This window comes from Canis aureus, chromosome 9 (assembly GCF_053574225.1).
Source record: "Canis aureus isolate CA01 chromosome 9, VMU_Caureus_v.1.0, whole genome shotgun sequence".
Classification (NCBI taxonomy): Eukaryota; Metazoa; Chordata; class Mammalia; order Carnivora; family Canidae; genus Canis; species Canis aureus.
Genome location: NC_135619.1, coordinates 66,388,937 through 66,409,842, shown reverse-complemented (window position 1 = coordinate 66,409,842; position 20,906 = coordinate 66,388,937). Strand labels below are relative to the sequence as shown.

At 54.1% G+C, this 20,906-nt stretch overlaps 1 protein-coding gene and 1 long non-coding RNA gene across 3 annotated transcripts in view; one reads left to right on the top strand and one right to left on the bottom strand.

Annotated features, from left to right (window-relative positions):
* Nucleotides 1–318: 318 nt before the first annotated feature.
* Nucleotides 319–4,893, bottom strand: LOC144321070 (uncharacterized). Its single transcript, XR_013386787.1, has 3 exons — nucleotides 4,394–4,893; nucleotides 2,323–2,556; nucleotides 319–1,079 (listed from the first exon to the last, which is right to left on the bottom strand). It is a non-coding gene; the product is annotated as an uncharacterized LOC144321070 (long non-coding RNA).
* Nucleotides 4,429–20,906, top strand: part of ASB2 (ankyrin repeat and SOCS box containing 2) — a 43,878-nt gene continuing 27,400 nt past the window's right edge. Inside the window, exons 1-2 of one of the 2 annotated variants that reach the window (XM_077910418.1) lie at nucleotides 4,429–4,779; nucleotides 17,110–17,403. In XM_077910418.1, the coding sequence (XP_077766544.1) occupies nucleotides 17,198–17,403 (206 nt within the window). In that variant the 5' untranslated portion in view covers nucleotides 4,429–4,779; nucleotides 17,110–17,197. The remainder of the gene's footprint in view (nucleotides 4,780–17,109; nucleotides 17,404–20,906) is intronic. The other variant, XM_077910417.1, reaches the window with a different exon arrangement.

Below are 20,906 nucleotides of genomic sequence, written 5' to 3'. Positions count from 1 at the left end.
ATAGGCGGGGATTATCTGGTACTGGTTCCCATGCTAGAGACAGGATGGTGTGGTGCTAACTGGGATTGCATGTGGGTGGCATCTCCCAACAAGGAAGATACCATCTGCACAAGGTTGGCCAAGCAGATCCCAGCCATTTGGGACCGACCCTCTCCTACCAGGCCCGGGACACCCTCTGGGGGTCAAGACATCCACTGGAGAAAGTCAGAACCCTCACCTCGATGGTCCTGGACTCCGGGGTTTCTGCAGCCGATGGGTCTTTCCCAGGAGCTGAAAGCCAGGAGGGTGCAAGATGGCCTTACTCTGCACTTCTTTTTTTTTAAAGATTCTATTTATTTATTTATTAGACACACACACACACAGAAAGAGAGAGAGAGAGAGAGAGGCAGAGACACAGGCAGAAGGAGAAGCAGGCTCCATGCAGGGAGCCTGATATGGGACTCGATCCCGGGACTCCAGGATCACGCCCTGGGCCGAAGGCAGTGGTAAACCACTGAGCCACCCAGGGATCCCGTTACTCTGCACTTCGGAGCAGGGGTAGCTCAGCGCCGCCAGCCGGGGATGGTCGCTGGTTTGCACGAGGGGTTTAGAGCAGGGAGCGGTGAGGCTGGCTGAGCCCATGGTCCTGCCGTTTCTTTCTGTCCTGACCACTCTCGTGTGAAGGATCAGTTGTGACTCAGGTAGGCCCCAGCCGGCTTCAGGAGCACCGTGTCCCAGGCCTGGACTTGTACCACAGATCCGCTCGTTTTGATGGGAACCCTTGTAAGATCCCACGATTCCTCCCCTTACATGCATTTGGGGCATTGGAGAGAATAGGGCTGAACCAGGCAGCCGCTGACTGGTCCCTCGGGGCCCTCATCCTAGTGGGTGTCACCCCTATGTGTAGGGTGTTGATAGGGCATGAGGCTGGCCTGCCCCTTTCTCCTGAGGGGTAAGGGCTCTGTCCCGACTCCACTCTCTAGAAATGGGAAGGTGGCCTGTCTTCTCTCCCTGGAGCCCATGTACCTGGGAGGGTGAGGGGATCCGGATTGGTCCAGAGGAAAGTACAACCTGCCACACATCAGAGGACACGGTGCCCACTTTAAAGAAAAGAAGAGAAGTTGGGATGTGGCTCTGCGTTCTCCTTGGTCCCTTCCTTCCCTTTCCATAGATCTGCCTTCTTCCCTCCCGGGACTTGGCCTCCGTGGGCCCCCCCACCTCACCGCCCCCCCACCGCTCTCTGCCCTTTGTCCACCCCTCCCATTTAGGATGCTGTCCAGGTTGAGAACTGGACTCTTGTCTGTTCCTCATCTCTTGAAACCAAAATAAACTAATATCAAGAGGCAGCCAGGGCGGAGGGCCAGGATGCCAAGGCCACGGGGGTGTTTATTTTAGCAGGTGATATTCCATCGCTGGGTCAGAGCTGTCCCAGGACTTGGCACTGACCCACATCTCAGCTCCCTCCTCCCTACTTAGCTGACTCCTCCTCTCCCCACTCTCTCTTTCTCTCCTTCCTGGAAGAGGTGTCATTGTCATAGGGAAATGTGCTGGCATTGGCGTCCTCTCTGGGCCCTGCTAGGTGTAGGGCTCTATGAGCGGCCTCCCCATCACATGTATACGCACACGTGTGTGCATGCCCGCGAGCATACACACGTACACATACCTCTATTTATGGGAATTCAGATTAAAATAAACAAGGAGAGAAGCCTGGAAGGGATAGGCCGTGTGTGTGTGTGTGTGTGTGTGTGTGTGTGTGTGTGTGTGTTCCGTTTGCAAAATTCGACTGAGCTGTACACATAGGTACACTTTTTCTGTGTATGTAATGCTCTAATAAAAAGTTTTAAGAAATCAGTAGTGTTCAGGCCTTGACTCAGATGAATTCATAAGAATGTCTGGGGTAGAGGGGCGCCTGGGTGGCTCAGCCCGTTGAGTATCTGAGTCTTGATTTCGGTTCAGGTCATGATCTCAGGGTCGTGGGATTGAACCCCGTGCCAGGCTCTGCACTCAGAGGGAGTCTGCTTAAGATTCTCTCTCTCTCCCCCCTCCATCCCTCCCCCCACTCTCTCTGTCTCCTCTCTAAAAAATGAAAATAATAATAATAGTAGTAAAGAATCTCCAGGGTAGACTCCAGCAGATGCAGGTTTAATAGAATTCCACCACGCAGCTCCAGGCAGGAGCTGTCGCGTCAGCCCAGGCTGTTTGTTCCGCAGAGAAGCAGCCTGTGGTGTCAACAGACAGGCCAACCTGCCTTTGGCTTGGGCTTTGTGGACTTTGACCACAGCATCAAGCCTCTCAGCTGGGATGAGTCAGGATCAGGGTAAAAGCAAATGTTCACCAACCTACCTCCGTAACGTTGTGGAGTTAGTTCCTTGTTCTGCTCCAACATGCGGATTCCCCGTTACACGGGGCAGGGTGGCCGGGGGCGGTGGGTGGCTGTGGCTAAAGGCACCGCTTTCTGTATCAGGCAGTTGCGGTTCAGACCTAAACCGTCTCTTATACATCATGAGATTACGGACAAGTTCCCCAACCCCCTGAGCCTCAGTCTCCGCATCTGTGAAATGGGGGTGATGACAGCACCTGCCAGGAAGGTTGTGTGGGTACAGAAAAATGATGCCATTTTTTTAAGAATGTATTTTTATTTAAATTTGATGAGTTAACCTCTAGTGTATCATTAGTTTCAGAGGTAGAGGTCAGTGATTCATCCATTGCTTTCAGCACCCAGTGCTCATCACATCACGTGCCCTCCTTAATGCCCGTCACCCAGTTACCCCATCCCCCCACCGAGCAGTGATGCCATTTATTCGTGGAAGCGTGCCTGGCCAGCCCCTGCCCCTGCTGGCCACACCCAATGCACTTTCTATTCCCTGTGACTCTCTACCCACAATTTAGGCTCTTGATGTTCAAAAACTGATTGAAGGCATAAGGCAACGGGATTTGGACTGTGAGTTTCTCTAGCTCTCTCGACCATAAGAGGTTTGTCTGGATTGGGAGGGAGAGGTAAGGCAAGGGGCCACCTGAGAAGGGATGCTGTGCCTGCCCACTGCCCACCCCTCCCAGGCCAAGTCTGGAGAGGGGGTCTGGATAGAGAGCAGAGGGACCTGTGCCCCACCCCCGGCGGGGAGCCCATGAAACAGCAGGACCACAGGGATGCACTCCACGGGATCCACTGGAACCTCTAACCGCCGAGGAAAATCCCCAAATGGTAGAAAGAACTGGGTGGCCCCTCATTGCCCTTCTCTCACACCCTCACCATGGCACAGGGGTCTGGCAGGGGCTGAGCATGAGCTAACCTTGAGGGGCCACCAACCTCAGCAGCCTGGGGGGTGGGGCAGCTGGGATGATGCATAAGTTGGCAGGTGCCAGAGCAAGTAACTCTCTCCCGAGACAGCTCGGGACTGATCGTGTCCTCCAGTCCCCAGCACCAGGTCAGACGTCCAGAACCTCCACCAGAACCCAGGGTACCCTGCCTTCACTGAGATTTATTTCTAGGTGGAATATTCCAAGAGGCTGTAAAGGCATCCCAAGGCTCTCCCGAGTTGGACTTGATAAGAAATCACACTATGGGATCATAAACCCAATACCCTCCACGGGGATTGGGCTTTTAAAATGGAAATTATTTTCCATTTGGAAGAACAGACCAGGTGGCATTCCCAGCCCCCTCCCTCACCCCAGCCTGTGGGGCTGCAAGTGTCTGGCAGCGTGCCAGGAGCATCCTGGATGCCCAGTGAGTGTGTCTGAGGGTGTTGTCTGTGCCCCGTGGTGACATTTTGTGCCATTCGATCTATTCCGGAAACAGGGGCTTTCTTCCCTGGCCCTGGAGGAAGGCTTCCCTCCGCCGGTGAGGCTGCCAGGGCTTGTGCACGTGCTGGTTTGTCTGTCTGCTTATCTGTCGCCTTGCCTTTTGCAGCGCAGCCCCACCCTGGCATCCCTGGCATCCCTGAACCTCCAAGCAGGCTCTGGGGGGGGGCACACTCAGCAGGGGTCTGCCCAAGCTGCTTACCCTCAACCCAGACACGCTCCCCTCTGGCTCCTTCCCTCTCCTCCTGTCCATCCCCTGCCTCCCTGCGCCCCCCCCACCTTCCCCTGGCCTCCCTCTTCTGTCTCTGCGTTCCCACGCTCCCCTTTCCATCCCGGGATAATCCCAGGGTCCCTCTCCCGTTGCTGCCCTCTTTTCCCCCATGATCTCTTCTCTCCTCTCGCATGCATGCCCGACGCCCGCCCCTCCTGCACCTCTGCCCTTCCTTCTCCCTCTCCATCACCTCTTCGCACCCTGCTTCTCCTGCACCCCAGCATCCCCCGCTCTGTCTCCTGGGCTCCCAGCTCCGGCGGCCCACCCTCCCTCCCCCTCTCTGTGTCTCTCTCCCTCCCATCTCTCTCCTCTCTCGCTCCCTCCCGGGGAGTTCCAGAAACATACCCATATATGGCCTCCGTGTCAAGGATCACGGATGAGGACGTCACGTGAGGGCCGTGCTCCGAGATGCTCTCTGCCGCGAGGTCCCTAATTGACGCACCGTGGAGGGGCTGCGGGCGGCGGGCGGCCTCCCCCGGGCGATCTCCAAACAGGACATTCGAGATGCACAACATCTTATAGTTTGGCTTGCCATCGCGGGTCATGCGGTGGGCCCGAAATAAACTCCCTGCTTCAAAGGAAAGCATTTCAGAACTGCCTGGCAGAGGAGCCAGGAGCCTCAGGGCCAGGGCAGAAGGAAAACTCAGGGAGCATGTTCTGAGTTCAGACACCCTCAAGAAAACCCTTTTTAGTACCCCTGAACTGTGTGCCCCTGTTTCAGAGCCTAACAGGTAATGCATGCTTTCAACCTTCTTCCACGGACTTCGAGAAAGATTGTTTGGCTGGGACTTAACCACTGCACTGCTTGTCTGTGACTCCTTATCGTCAAGACTACTTGCTTGCACCTTTCTCTCTCTCTCTCTCTCTCTCTCTGTCTCTCCTGTCTCTTGGGTTATGAAGCATGCTGGGGGGACACTTTGGACCTGGGGGGGACAGAGAATCAGCCGGTACGCACGCACTTATGCATTCTCCTGGAGGACGCTCGCCTCAGAATATCACCCGCTGTGCACTTCTAAACATGGAAACGGGACGGGTTTAGCAGTGGAGCTCTTGTGGGTTCCGTGGGCCTTGGGCAGTATCTGAGGGGGACAGGTGAGTTTCAGGAAGGCTCTTAGGTCAGGTGAATAGGGAGCTAGGTTTATGCACGTGGGCATCAATGTGCTGCGGCGTTTCTGGAGTGCGTCTGCGTGCACAGTTTTGTGGGGCGAGAGCAGCCAGGTGCGTGGTGAGCTGTACCTGCAACTGTTTGGGGTTCAGGGGAGGAAATTAGTCTGCAGAGACTGTGACACAATGTAAAGAGTGAGAGACAATGTTATGTAACAATGCGCTTCGGGAGGGCCCGGATGGGAGACCAGCCCCTGTGCGCATGTGTGCCTGTGTGTGTGCATGTGCATGTGTGCGTGCGTGTGTGTGTGTGTGTGTGTGAGAGAGACAGAGACAGAGAGACAGAGAGACAGAGAGTCCATGAGGACATATCCAGGGAGGAGATAGCTTTTGAAAAGCTGGGTGGATGTCCCCAGGCGGAGTGGCAGAGAAAGGGCCCTCCAGGTGGAAGGGCAGCTTGGGCAAAAGTCAGCAAGTCAGGGTGGATCTGGGGTGACAGTGGAAAATGCACAGTGGCTATAACAAAGGGTCATGAGGCTGAGAAGTGGGGGCAAAACTGGCAGGGAGAGGAGGGAAGCCAGAGGGAGATGCAGCTCCCACCAGGCCAGGCAAGAGGATGGAACACTTTTGGATTGTTTTTGAGCAAAGGGGGTGCAGGTGGGATCTGACTTCAGGTGGCTCCTCGGAAACCAGGGGAATGGCCTGGAAGGGGGTGGGGGAAGAGAACCAGACAAAGGATGGAGACATGAGGCGTGGGGAGGCCAAGCCCCCCATCCCACCCCCACCCCCCACCCCCGCCGTGCAGGAAGGACAGCACAGCTCTCCTCACATAAGGGAAAGCTGGGGTGTGAGACAGGGGTGGAGAGAGCCCCAGGGCACAGGCAGAGGCAGCTGGGGCCAGCAGAGCAACCACACTCCCTGCCCTCTGCAGCGGAGGCCGGGGGCAGAGCACAGCCAGCAGCCAGCGGCAGATGCTCCAGTCACTTCCAAAACAGTTGGATGGGTCCCGACAGCTGGTGGCAGGCCTGTTTACAGCTCGGCCTCCCCCGGGAGCTGGCAGCGGCCCCCGCCTGGCGCTGTTCTTGTTTGCATCATCCACTCTTGCACAAACAGACCCGGCTGTGAGTCCTGGGATACTCTGCCCCCGGGGACCTTACAATTCATAACGTGGCCATCAGTCCCCGTGAGCATTCATCGGGCAGTGACTGTGAGGCAGGCACTGGCCCCGTGCTTCAGGCGGTTGCTCTCGTGGACTCTTCTCAAGGGCATCCTGAGTTAGCCGTGATCGTTACTCCCACTTTCCAGATGTGAAAACTGAGTTTCTGAGAGGTTCAGGGTCTTGCCTGGAGCCAGACAGCTAGGAGGTGTTGGGAGTTGGGGATCAGATCCTGGCCTCTTGGCCTCCAGCGTCCACACTCAAGGCCATGGCCCCCTTGGGGCCCAGCCCAGCAGTAAACAGACCTGTCCCTGGCACAGTCAGGGTATCATAAGGTCCCCGCATATTGTGGACAGGCTAGATCCATCCAAGAGAGTTTTCCCAAAGGAGGCACAAAAATATCTCTGGACCCGCCCAATGTCCTCCCACGTCTGAGCTGCAGGGGGGTCAGGCTGCCCAGAGGAGGTGGTGGTCACAGGCCTGGTTTTTCTTATTATCCTTAACCCCTTCTTTGGACTAATTAATGTCCAAATATCAGTTAATGTCCGGGAATATCAGTGAGGCCCTTACAAGTGCTGCAGCTGAGGGAAATGTTCTGGAGAAGTGGTGTTGATATAAAAGTGAACTGACTCCTAATTTGCCTGATTTTTTTAAAGAAAGGGACACAAAGGAGAGGGTTGGAAAAAGAGGGAGGAGAAAAAGATGGAAATCAAGGCAGGAGACAGGGGGAAAAAACAGAAAAGAGAAAGCTGTTGGTGTGATCCCAATTCAGAGATTTCCAGCCAGTCCTGAGGTTGGGCCCAGGTGAGAGGAGCCAGGCCGGAAGGACTCTTCTGTCCTGCTAAACCTTCCCACTTTGCAGCCTGGAGCTGGAGCTTCCAGAACCCACCTGTCCTGGTGCCCAGGGAAGGGAGTGGAGGCTCAGACCTGCACCAGACGCCCTGCCCCTCCTTACGCATCCCCCAGGCTGCCCCCACAGATGACCCCCTGGCATTCAGCAAGCCCTAGGCAGAAACTGGGACCTGGAATCCGGCACCTCAACCTGTATGTGGCTGAGCCCCGAGCCCCGTTGATGGGCCTGGCTAACAGCAGGGGAAGGACAGGGAGAGAGGGTCAGGAGGGGCGTGGAGGGGCGGGCTGGGCAGGAGGTGAGAACCCTCCATTTGGGAGGCTGAGGCACCCAGACCTGGAGTTTCAATCACTTGGGGCCCAAAGCAATAAAATAGAAGTATTTGTTGATGCCTCTCGGAGCAGCTGCTCAAGGCACTGCCTCAGATCGCAGACCTTTGGGCCTGCGTGGGATTGACGTGTCTCCCTGGGAAAGAGTGTTTTTCCACATTAAAAAAAAAAAAAAAAACAGAAGAAAGATTTTTTCCCCTTGTTTTTCCTACCTCCCTCCTCCTCACCCTCTCTCCTCCTGTTTTGGGTGGCTCCTTCAGTGATGCCAACACATCAACTACCTAGAGACTCGCTGCCAGGGTCCCTGGAGCGATGCACGATTCAGAGATTCAGGTCAGCAGGGGGTACTCACCTCCACTACAGATGCAGTCCCAGGCGCCCCCAACCCATCCCATGTGCAGAGTCCGGGGGCATGGGCCGAGGGGGAGCACAGCCAGCTTTGGACAGGTTCAAATCTCCGTCCTCACCTCCCAACTAGGTGACCCTGAGCCAGTCCAGACACTTCCCTGGGGCCTCAGGTTCCCCTCCATACAATGGGGAGAGTGCCTGTATTGGGGGGTCGGGGGTGGCTGAGGACTGCTGCTTGGAGCAGTCGCCTTCAGTAACTTCCAGCAATCCTGGCCCAACCTGGGAAGCCTGAAAGTCCTGGCCTGAGGGAAGCCAAGAGCTTGTAAGCAGGCATCAAAGGGTCTGGGATTAGCAGAGCTGGGAGGGGCTTCTTCGAATCTTTAGAGCCTGAACAAAAGGGCCAGACTCCCAGCAGCTGCGGGCCTGCCAGCACTGCCCCACTGCAAAAACCTACCCTGGGGCTTTGACCTGAGCCCCCCCTGGGGCCCAAGCAAGGTGGTCTGGATTCCACTCCCCATCTCCCCGAGGCTGCTCACCTCTTCTCCGGAGTAAGTGACCCCTGGCCACTGCCCTGAATATGCCCTGAATATTCATCAGAGGGTCTGATGAAAACGGGCAGAGGCCCAAGGCCCATTCTCAACCCACCAAGCCAATTGCAACTCAGTCTTTCCATCTGCACAATGGGAAGAGTCCTACCCCAGCCCCGCCAGTACTGAGAGGGTCAAATGGTGCAGTGCAGGAAAAAGACCACAAGTGCCAGATGTTTTTATGGTTGGGATCTTAAAACAGTAAGACCCAGGAAGGGGAGAGAACATTTTAAATGGTTCACAGCCACGAGCCCTCCAGCTAGACGTGTTTCCATAGATTTTCTAAGGCCCCTCTGCAGCCTGGGGGAACGGCAGATCCGAGAGAGAAGTTTTGACAGAAACGTACTGGACTTTGCGAGGAGGAGGGTCAAGCCTTCAGTGGGACTCGGGCCCTTCCTCAGACCCACAGAACCAGCCCAGGACTCTGCTGTCGGTTACATGGTGTGAGGACGGGGATCAAGTCAGAGAGGCAGCCCCTAGTCTCCTCCTTGTCAGTTCTCCCCTGGTATGGCTCAGTTTCCTCATCTGTAGAATGGGACCAAAACCCCTACCGAAGATTTGTCTCGTGCCTCAAACTAACAACGCATGTGAGACCATAAATGCTTCACGAGGGAAGGCGGCGGTGTGTGGTGTTCGGCAAACACCCATTGGGACCTATGGTGATAGATGGGTCCGAACGGCAGTGCATCATGTAAGAGCTAAGCTGAATGGTCCACGCTCCCCTCCCACACCTGAGAGACCCACGTGGACCCTACCTGGAGTACTTCCGTGGCACCTACCGCATGCCTGGAGCTGGTAAATGAACTAAGTGTCACTGAACACCCACTACTATCATTCGTAGGCGCCCCCCCCCCCACGTATAATTCAAGCCCGGGACTAATCCAGACCAGGACAGTGCACGGATGGGTTGTCACTCCTTCCAAGCCCCTAGGACAGCAGGAGGCGTGAGCAGGAAGAGAGGAGGGGGAGGGAGGCCCCGGGGAGCAGAGGTGTGGCATTAGGGGGCAGAAGCCATCCTGCACCCAGGCTGCTTTGGGGAACACCTGGAGACCCCTCCCACCCTCCCCCTCCTTCACTCCCTCCTTCCCTCCCAGCGCTGACCCCATTCCTGGCCCCTGCTCAGAGGGGTCTGCGGGGTCCCAGGGCACCCCCCCAGGACAGGCTGGGGACCCCCAGCCATGGCTTCACCTCCTGAGCCCAGCCGGCAAGAGAAGGCCAGCTTGCTGTTGCTGCCTCTCTTTTCAAACGGAGGAGAACGTAGGAGAATCGGAGGAGAATGTAGGGGAATCCAAACCCGTGAGGAGGGAGCCTCCTGGGAAACCGCCGGCTGGGAGGCTGGGAGGCTGGGAGGCTGGGAGGCTGGGAGGCTGGTAGGCTGGGAGGCTGGGAGCGAGGTCCAAGGATGGTCCCAGCAGAGGTAACTCAGAGCAGAGAATCACAGTATCTTGAGAGCCGTTGCATGACATTAGCTGACTGTCATGGGCCACTGGCCACGTGCCGAGGGCTGTTCTCCACTGTGAATGTGTCACCTCATTCAGCTGGCGACAGTCCCGCGGGCTGCGTTATCTTCCCGTCCCCATTTTACAGATGCGCCAAGTGAGGCACAGCCGGTAGGGGGCAGAGCCGGGGTCAGACCCAGCCAGTGGGACACCAGAGCTACACCACCTGCCCGGCATGGTGATCTTCTCCATAACAGCTGTGCTTCCAAGGTTTGACATTCATTCATTTGCTCACTCATTCACTCATTCATTCATTCAGCATTTAATATACATCTACTGTGTAAGGGGCCTTGGGTTGTATCCTGGGCTCATGACACGGATTGTGACACAGTCCTGCAACTTAGAAGTTTCTGGATTCTGTGGGGGGGGGGGGATAGGCCCAGAGCAGGCCTCAGACATCAGATCAAGGAGGCTTCCTGGTGGAGGAGATGCTGGAACTGCATCTGGAAGAATGACTAGCCAGGTGACAGGCAAGAGGGATGGGAAAGCAGATGAGCAGCGCTCCGTCCACACACAGCCTGAGGACAGGAAGGGGCTCATCCAGGCTCACTGTCTCGACCCAGGTCCCTGGCTAAGGGGGAGCCCGGTGTGCCGGAGGATGGCCGTCACTTCTCCTCCTTGCCTCCTCCATGCCCTCCCAGCCATGCCCCCACCATCAGTTTTCCCATAAGACATTCTGGGAGCCACTCGTCCCCCTACAGCCCCCAGAGAGCCCTAGAGACCCCACCCCATCCATGCACAGGAGCCTGGCCCCACTGCCGTCTTCCAGGCAGACCCTGGCTGTCAGCTGGCCAGGACTCGTGGGGAGGGAAGGAACCAGGCAATAGGGGGAGGAAGGACCACTTTTCCAGTGCTAATCCTCAGCACAGCCCTCAAAGGGCCCATGTTTCCTATGGCCATTTCACAGATGTAGAAACTGAGGCCCAGCTTAAAGGAGCATTGACTCTGGATAGACCCAGTACTGCTCTGTGTGCTTCGCCCGAGCTAACTCAAGGAACTGTCACAGTCACTGTTGTCCCATTTTACAGAGGCCCCCTGGGGGGACGATTCACTGGAGTCAATGCTTGGGACACTGCAAAGGAGGTAAGGGTGGAGCCCCCAGAGGCCCTAGGGGTGGCCCTGGTCTCCCCATTCCAAGCGGGCCTTGGACTGGCTGCCCTTGAACTCTGCTCCCTCTGCAGGCCCCCCGCTTGCCTGGGCACAGCCACCGGCCTCCTGCTTTCTCTGGGAAAGGACTATTTTTCTTTTTTATCCCATTCAGCCTCCTAAAGGGTCCCTAGGGACTGCTGGCCTCTCTCCAGGACTCTGGCCTAGAAGGTGGCCCAGCCCCAGGCAGAGGCCTCAGAAATCAAGCTGGGCAGCGTGCAGAGCGTGCAGAGGAGGGAACTGAGGCCAAAGGAAGGACAGGGCATCGCCCAGGATACCGCCCCTCCCTCTGACATGACAAAGGCAACCTCACTATGTCCATTTCATAGATGGACAATCTGAGATTCTCCAGATCACAGAGTGAATAACCCGCAAAGCTGGGACTTGAACTTGGTCAAGCTGACCCCACAGGCTGCTTTAGAACTGCCCCTTGGGCTGTGACCAGACAGCCCCAGCCACCTCCACAAGAGTTGGGCCCCTGTGTCCCTGGCAGGTGTGCCCGCCTGTGAGTGTACTGGCCCAGTGATGGGGAGGCCCCTCGTATCACATACAACTGGTCGGACCTGGAGCTCACCCTGGGCACACCTGAGTCCTTGATTCTACTTACTGGTGTCTCCATTTTGCACATGTGGGAACTAAAGATTCACAACTCACCCAAGGACCCTCACCCTCAGTGGCCGAGGATCTCAGTGGGAAAAGCAAGAGATGCCTGGTCTCACAGCAGGGAGGGATAATTCGCCCTCTCCAAGGCAGAGACCCTCTCCCTCAAGGTCTCTCTAAGGTCATCTCCCTCCCTCACCTGTCTGTGTGCACCTTCCTCTGGGTAGGACTCAATGGGGACTCAGTGCACAGGTGAAGGCCAGGTGGCCGGGCTGGCTGAGGATGGCAATGGTACCCCTGCCCGCTCAGAGCCCAGGTGTGGGCCAGTTGCTTGGATTGTTTTCCTGGAATTCCCAGAAGGAGCCCTGGGGTTCCAAATCCCAGCTTTCCAGCTCTCTGTCCATGTGCAAACCTTTCCCTTCCCCTCCTCGAACCCTAACTGCCTCCTCTGTAAAATGGGAGCAATCACATAGGGGCATCAGGTCCTCTCAGAAGGAGCGGAGGTGTAGAAGAATTAATGTCAATTCAACAGAAAACAATCCTACCTTCTAGAGCTGTTGTCAGGGCCGTGCCATGAAATGACTGACAAGCAGGAAAGTCTCTGGATGCCCTCAGACCCGTGGGGCAGGGCCTGCTGAGTCTGGAATTGTAGGAGATTGACTGTTACCTAGTTCCTCCCACAGGCATCTGGTCAGGGAAGGGGCAAGGTAGCCAGTGCTGTCCTTATGCCCCTGATCAGCCCATGCCAGCCTGCAGGGCCAATGGCTTCCTGGGGGTGAGGGGCAGGAGGGGTTCCTGTCAAATGCTTGCTTTACCTCCTACCCAGCCACTGCCTCAGGGCACATATGGCTTCTGCAACCTGGTCATGTGGGTTGTCTCATTCCCATTTTTACTGATAAAGGAACTAAGGCCCAATAAGGGGAAAAGATTTAACCTAGGTCACGTAGCTAGTAAGTTGCAAATTGAAACTAGACCTTGGGCTCCTGACACCTAGATCTGAGATCCTTCTACTCCCACCTGGTTCCTTATTCTCCCATGACTAACGCTAAGTTCTCTGCATGTGGTAGACCTGTTAGGGTGGCTATAGGGCCCTCGGGAACAGAGAGTTTGAGGTTTTATAGCACAAAGATAAACCAAATGTCTCACTGAGTTACAGAAGCTAAAGAACTAGAAGAGCACTTGGAAACCCCAAATCTCTTTTTGCAATGGGACAACTGAGGCCCAGAGAGGGGTATGGACTTGACCAAGGTCACACAGCACTCTAGCATCAACGTGGACACTATAACCCAGGTCTCTGCCTCTCTCCAGTGCTCTTCCCCTTTTGCCCCCCACCCCCTGGCCTGGAACAGATGTACTCAGATGGGGGCACCATAATGCCAGGCCAGGCACTGGACACCAGCACTTCTGATAGACATGATATGCTCTCAAGATTCTTGACCAGACCTGAGAATCATGTGTTAAGATGATTTTGACCACATATGTCAGAAAACCCAACTAATACTGGCTTAAACCAGAAGGATCTTCAGTCTCTGCCTAACAAGCAGGCCAGGGTCAGTGGACCAGCTCTGGTTCAGCAGATCAACAATACCGTGAAAGACTCCGAGGACCTACCATTCACTCTGTCAGACTCATTGTACCAGCACTGTTCCCCTGCGCCAAGCATCAAGTCCTCCAAGTACAAAGCAGGGGCGTAGGCAAGGACTTATTTTCTTCACTGTTCTCTTTTATTAGGAAAAGGACAGTTGTTTCTAGGAGGCCCCAGCAGAATTTTCTTTATGTGCCTTTTGGACAAAACTAGGTTATATAACCACCCTAAACTAGTCACTGACCAAAGGGGTGAGATTGTTCCAATGGGTTTGGAACAATCATGATTCGTCCATGGGAGAGGACACAGTCTTGCCTGAACAAAGCCAGGTTCCACTGTCTTTGGCTGTTGGGTGGGGGATCCAGGGCGTGCGGTAAACTTTAACCAGGCGTTCGCCTCCCTACGCCTTAGGAAGAGGACCCAGGGTCAAGTGCACATATGAACTACTGACCACAGCCCAGAGGGAGAAGTTGTAGCAGCAGAACACTTCTTGGAAGATGTTCTGGAAGAGGATGAACTTGCTCTGGGCGTTGGGGAATGAGAAGGGATTCTGAGAGTGTCGAAAGGAAGGAGACAGGCTGGCATAGGACAAGCAAGGGCACTGAGGTGGGAGCTCCAGGTGGGTTGGGGGAAAGGTGTGTCTTCGCCTTACCTGGAAGATCAGGTGTGCGGGGGCAGAGGGTGAAGCGAGAGTGAGAACCAGATTCAAAGGGCCGGCGGGTCCAGACAATGGGCGCAGGCAGAGGAGGGGCTTGGTAAGGTCTGCGGTGTGGGGCACAGAGGGGACGGAGGTTGGATGGGGCTGGGACATCGCATGGAGGCCTCCACTGAGGGGGGCAGGAGGAAGTTCAGGCCTGAGCCAGCCTGGGCACAGGCAGGGCACAGAATCACCAGTCCCAGACGCCCCATGCTGCTGATCCGCTGTCTTCAGACCTGCAGCCTCCTCTGGCCGTGTTTGGAAAGCCCAGATCTGCTTAATAATAACTCGGCTGGTGCCTTATGGAGCAAGAGTTGCCGCTCTTAGGGCTGTTACCAGAATTAGAAGAGTATCCACCAAGAACTTAGCCAGGTGTCAGGTCCTGCCCCTTGCCCCATCCCCACACAACAGGTGTCCCACCTCTACTCTGGCTTTATGATTGATCCTCCTCAAAGTGGTGGTTTCCAGGCACCTGCGGAGCTTTTCAAAGAGCTGTAGTAGGCTGGGCCACACTCCCAGAGACTCTGACTTCATTGGTCTGAGAGCGGGTCCAAGCATCAATGCCCTTTAGAATCTATTTTATGTAGTTTTTAATTATTATTTTTAATTTTTAAATTATTATCTCTAAGTAGGCTCCACACTGAACGTGGGGCTTGAACTCACAACGCCGAGATCAAGAGTCACTTGCTGTACTGACTGAGCCAGCCAGGCGCTCCTACTTCTTAAATAGGTGTGTTATTGCAGTATAAAGCGCTCGTGGAGGAGTGTACAAATCATACCTAACCATGTATGATTTGGGAGCAACCTTACAAAGGGAGCCAACCAATCATGTAACCACTTAGATCAAGAAATACAGCATGACTGGCTCCCCAGAAGTCTCCCTCATGTCCCCTCCCAGTTAGCAACCACCTAAGGTCTGACTCCTACCCCCTTAGCTTCACCTGCCTGTTCTGGAACTTTATATGAATTGAATCATGTGTGTATGCTCCTTATTACCCGCCTTCTTTTGCTCACTCTGGTGTGTGAGATGCATCCTGTGAGCAGTGCTGGTTTGTCTGTTTCTCTGGTGCATACTATCTGTCATGTGACTATACCACAATGTAGGAATCCATTCAAACGTTGATAGACATGTGGGTAGTTTCCACGTGGTTTTATTATGAATAGCATTGCTGTGAAATATTTTTGAACTCATCTTATGGTGAATACATGTACATGGTTCTCTTGGCCACGGGGTTGAGTGGAACTTTAGGGTCACGGGATGTGTTTGTTCAGCTCTAGCAAATGCCATCGATTTTCCAAGGTGGTTGTACTATTTGACATTCCTACCAGTGGTAGTGAGTCTTCCAGTTGTTTCACATCCTCCCCAACACTTGCTATTCCTTGTCTTTTCCACTTGAGCCATTCTTTTTTTTTTTTTTTTTCTTTTTTTTCCCCCCCGAGAGCAAGTACAAATGGAGGCAGGGTCAGAAGGAGAGGGTGAGAGAGAATCTCAAGCAGGCTCTACGCCCAGCCAGGAGCCAGACTTGGGGCTCGATCTCAGGATCCCGAGACCATGACCTGAGCCGAAATCGGAGTCAGACGCTCAGCTGGCTGAGCCACGCAGGTGCCCCTCCACTTGAACCAATCTGTTGAGTGGACACACAGTGGTGTCATATTGGGATCTTAATTGGAGTGTCCTCCTAAACGGTTAAAAAGTCAAGCATCCTCACATTTGGTTGTCGGCCATTTGGGTATCCTCTGTGAAGTGCCTGGCCTAGCGTTTTGGGCACAGGTTAACTAGAGCCACAAGGGTACTGTGTAGCAAAGCACCCCCAAATAAGCATTTATTGTCATGATTTGGGTCTGCGGGTCACTGTGGGGGTGCTGACGTAGGCTTCAGCTTGCACGGTCTGCCAGGTGGGGCTCCTCTGTGCAGGTTGGGCTCAGGCTGCCCCAGGTCGGTTCACTCTGAGGCCCAGTGGTTCCAGTGGGGAGCTCTTCTCCTGGCGATGCAGAAGAGCAAGCCTCACTGCACAAGCACATATCAGGGGGCTGCTTTATCGTGCCCCCAACCTTCACTGGCCAGAGAAAGTCACATGGCTAAGCCCAATCTCAACGGGAAAGGGAGTGGAGGATACCCTGCCTCCAAGGAATGGGGAGTGAAAATTTGCCAAACAAACCAAATTATAGCACTGGTATTTTGGGTATTTTTTTAATGGCCTCATGTGGTTCTAATGTCCTGCTAGGGCTAAGAACCATTGACCTACAGTCACAGTGCGTGTCAGCCAGTCAAAACAAAAACCAGGCTTAGTTGAGTTTACCTCATTTCCTAAAATCAGCGGATTCAACCAAAGTTCATTTCTCCCTGAGGCAAATTTTTTTTAAAGAAGGGAGTCTTTGGCATTATTAACATGGCAAATTACTTTAACAATTGATTTTAAGTAGATCGTGCAAACTGAAGCAGCGGGCTCGTGTCTGATTTATCTCTAACATTCTTAGCCCTAGCACAGCACAGAGATGAGGAGAAACGCTAGAATAGGACGTTGCTGGATAACTGGAGAAAGGAATGTAAGCATTGTTGTGTAAGCGCCACGAAGACATGGGATTTTTGTCCTTTGGCATCATTATTGTATCACCAGTGTTTAGAGGAGTGCCTGACGCATAGTAGGTGTTCAGTAGGTAATCTCTCAGTTAATGAAGCGTGAACACATGTGTAGACAAGCTATCTGGAATGGCAAAAGGAATGGTGGATGAGCAGATGGTTAGTTGGGTGGTTAGAGGTATGAGTGGATGGATGGGAGGGTGGATGGATAAATGGACAGGTAAATGGGCAGACAGATCAGGGGTTGGATGGATGGATGATCAGGTCATTGGATAAATGGACAAATGTGGATGGGTGATTGAGTGGATGGGTAGACAGATGGACACAAGGGAGAATGATTAAACGGACAGATGGGTGAATAACTGGATGGAGGGTGAGAGAGATGAGTATGGATTGATGAGTAGATGAGTGGATGGATAGATGTGTAGATAAATAGGTATTTGGATGGATCAAATGACAAAAATGAATGGATAAAAATTGATTGTGAGCTTGCCAGAGGAAAGCACAGCCTTCCCTGATGGTAAACCTAACTCCCTTACAAAACTGTCAGTGACCAAGATGGTTTTGGTCTCCTCGCAGGGCCTTCTGATTTGCCGCTTCCTCGCCCCCCACCCTCCCACCCCCACGGAGTGCCTCTTCTGGTGGCCGAGGTGGGAGGCAGAAGAGGATGACCACAGAGATCAGTGCTCGGGGCAGGCAGCGTGCCATTGGGCATGAGGAATACAGCCTGTATAGCAGCCTGAGCGAGGATGAGCTGGTCCAGATGGCCATTGAGCAGAGCCTGGCTGACAAGACTTGGGGCCCGACCACAGCTGAGGCCACTGCGTCCACATGTGTCAACCGCCAACCTGCCCATTTCTACCCATGGACCAGGTGAGCAAGGAGAGGCCAACTAGGACACCTGTGAGATGTAGATCCTGAACACTGCTCATCCAAGACCAGAGTCTCCTGGTCTGTAAGGGTGCATGTTTACACCTTAATGACTTACATTTCTTATCCAAACCATCTGAGCTTTGGTGGGCCAAACACCGCAGTAGGTGCTCTACTCGCTTCATCTTGTTTAACCCTCTCGAAGACCTTCCAGGAACCTCTATGCTATATTCCCATTTTGTAGACAAGGAAACAAAAGCTCAGGGCTAGGAGCTAGTCCCAAATCGCACAGCTAGTAGATGGTGTTGCAGAGATGGAAACAATCGGGTTGCATCGCCCACGGCTTTGCTTTGTACCACTGGCTTTATGTTCGAATGCGGTGGAGCTGATGTTCTGAGTCCAAGCAGAGCTCTCAATCCTATCTAGCAGCCTCCCTGGGAAAACATGTCTGAGAAGCAGGTGACATCTGCCCAGGCAAGCCACCCTACCTCCTTGCTCTGGCTCCCCTGTCTCAGCATGACCTCATCCTCCCAGTGGCAGGACCACCTAGGGCAGCCCTGTGTTGCGCCCCTAAAGATAGGATGCGAGCCATACCTGGAGTTCCATATGTGCAAGTTTGAATATCCTAACAGCCACACTAAAAAGTAAAGACCAACAGGTGAAAGTAATTTAGGTCTCAACTATTCTCATTTTCCGCGTGTCATCAATATAAAAATTATGAATGAGGATTTTATGTTCTTTTTGTCAAATCAAGTCTTTGGAAGCCAGTGTGTATCTTGCACTCGCAGAACATCTCAATTCAGACTAGGTGCATCCCAACGGCTCTCTCTAGCCACACGTGGCCAGTGGCTACCACACTAGACAGCACAGATCCAGAGGGTACCTCCTTTGTAGGAGGTGGAAGCCAGAGAGGCCATTATGCATTGGATGCATTAACGTGCTCTTAGAAAGGAAATATATAAATTTAAAAATGCTTTTGTTCAGCGCTAAGTCCAAGTCAGGTATGTATGTGGGGGTGGGTGGGCTAAGGGGTGGGCATTGCTGAAATGATGGTGTTGTGTGGCCATGGAACATGCCTCAAATCTCATTGTCTCCAGGGGTACCTGGCTGACTCAGCCAGCGGAGCGTGAGGTTCTTGGGGTTGTGAGTTCCAGCTCTTGGTTGGGCACTGGGGGCTGCTTAAAAAAAAAAAAAAAAAATCTCATTGTCTCCAGCAGCCAGCTGATTGCTTTGAGGCCTTGGGCAAGTCTCTTAAGCTTTCCTGGCAACAAGAGATAGACCATCTCCAATGTCCAGTCCCAGCTGGCAGGGATGAAGTGGGTGGTGGTGCATCCCAGCCCTGTCCCCTGATGATAACCACCAGGCGCTCCCCAAGTGACTTTGGCTGTCACTAAGGCTCGACCTCCTCTGCCAGGCAGATGAGGCAAATATCTGGAATGCCCCACACTGAGGAGCCCCTTCCTTTTATTTTTTTTTTAAGATTTTATTTATTTATTCATGAGACACACACAGAGAGAGGCAGAGACACAGGCAGAGGGAGAAGCAGGCTCCCCATGGGGAGCCCGATACAGGACTCGATCCCAGGGCCCCAGGATCATAACATGAGTCGAAGGCAGATGCTCAACCACTGAGCCACCGAGGCGTCCCTGAGGAGCCCCTTCTAAAGGGGAAGGCAGGCGGCCCTCGGGCGGCTGGAGGAAGTAGGAAGAATCCAGATTATGGAGTTGGCCCCAAGGGGGTCCCATTCTGGAACCCAGCCTGAGAAACAGAAGCGAGGACTCAGAGCAAGGACTCTTCGTGGCCGGTGCTCTGGGAGGCCCTGGTTCCTGTTCCGGCTGGTTCAGCCCACGCCAGACCACAAGTTCCTCTTTCTCAGGAGGGGATCAGATAGAAAGAAGGGCATCCCCCCACCCCCGGGGCATCTGCAGCCTTCTCCTTAGTGTGGGAGCTTTCTGCGGAGTTCTGGGGACACTCAAAAACGTTAGCACTGAGTTGGCTCATGGGGTCCGGGTCCTGATCTCCTCCTTCCTCCGGTGGGTAAGGAAGCAGAGACCCACCATGGGACACAAACGCTGATCCAGCCTCCTGAGAAAAAGGCTCACAGAGAAGGGAAATGACTTACCCAGGGTCATGCAATCCTCACCTAAATTCCAAGCACAAGTAATGTAGGGGACAGGGTTCAGCCTGCATCCGCTCACAGTGGATGGGAGCTAAAACCTCCCAGATTCAGTCCTTCCCTTCTGTCTCTGGAAGAAGGGCTTGGGTCCTGCTGGGGAAGCCAATCCTTCCTCCCCCAGATGCACCCTGAGTGTTTCCCATGTGGCCAGCACACAGCCATTCAGTTAATCCTTACAGAAGCCACGAAACGAGGACATTTTTGTTTTTTAGCTTTTGTTTATTTATTCATGAGAGACACAGAGAGAGAGACAGAGACACCGGCAGAGGGAGAAGCAGGCTCCTTGTGGGGAGCCCGATGCAGGACTCGATCCCAGGACCCCGGGATCATGCCCTGAGCTAAAGGCAGATGCTCAACCACTGAGCCACCCAGGCGTCCCACGAGGACATTCTGTACCCGTCTTACACACCCGCTAACTCAGCAGGGCCAGGAACAGAGCCAGGTTCAGGCACGTACCCAGCTCTGCCCATACTGCAAATGCCTCTTCTCCATCCTCCTCCACTTTGAAGTGGGGTTTGGGTCTCATTGCAGCCTCCTCGTACCCACAGACCTTCAGGGTCCCCGGGGACAAGAGACACTCCAGCTCGTGCTCACATTCCCAGTCACGGCCTTTCAGAAAGTACAGGACCCAGTAGGATCCTTTGTTTCCATCCAGAGACCCGGAGCAAGGTTTAGGAACACGACATCACACATGTCCCCAGCACTGTCGCGGATTGAAAACCACCTCCTCAGCAAATCCCGCCTGAGCACCCTCCCAGGTCACGCAGGTCGCCCCCTTCCTTGCTCTCGACGTTTTCTTCATCACCCTGACTGCTACTTGAAGTTTCTATGTATTTGTTCTAACCATGAGGACAGGGCCTCACCCATCTTCCTTCCTGTGAAGCCTCCTGTCTAGCACACAGCACTCGCCCCCCACAGACATCATCAAATCGCTGTCTGTGAGCGAATAATGAGTGAATAAAGTGAATGAAGAGGCAGCAGAGTAGAGTGGAAAGAGAAGTGGGCTTGGAGGTTCGAATCCTTCCACTGTCACCTACTGGCTGTGTGACCTCGGCAAGTTACTGAGCCTTGCTGAGCACCGCAGGCTTATCTCCACGATGAAACCTTGCCTAGCCCAGCTTGCAGTGTTGTTCTGCAAAGCAAGTAAAATGTTGGCGCCTTCCTCACCTCCCACGGCTTGAATCGGCCTCCCCCCACCTCCTCCCTGAGCCCCCGGAATGCCCACCTCATGACCGCCTGTTTCGTGGGCAAGCCTTCATGCCACTCTAAGGGAGGCATTATCTGGCCTCCTGAGACTGTCCCCAACTATACTATATGACCTCTTCGGGGA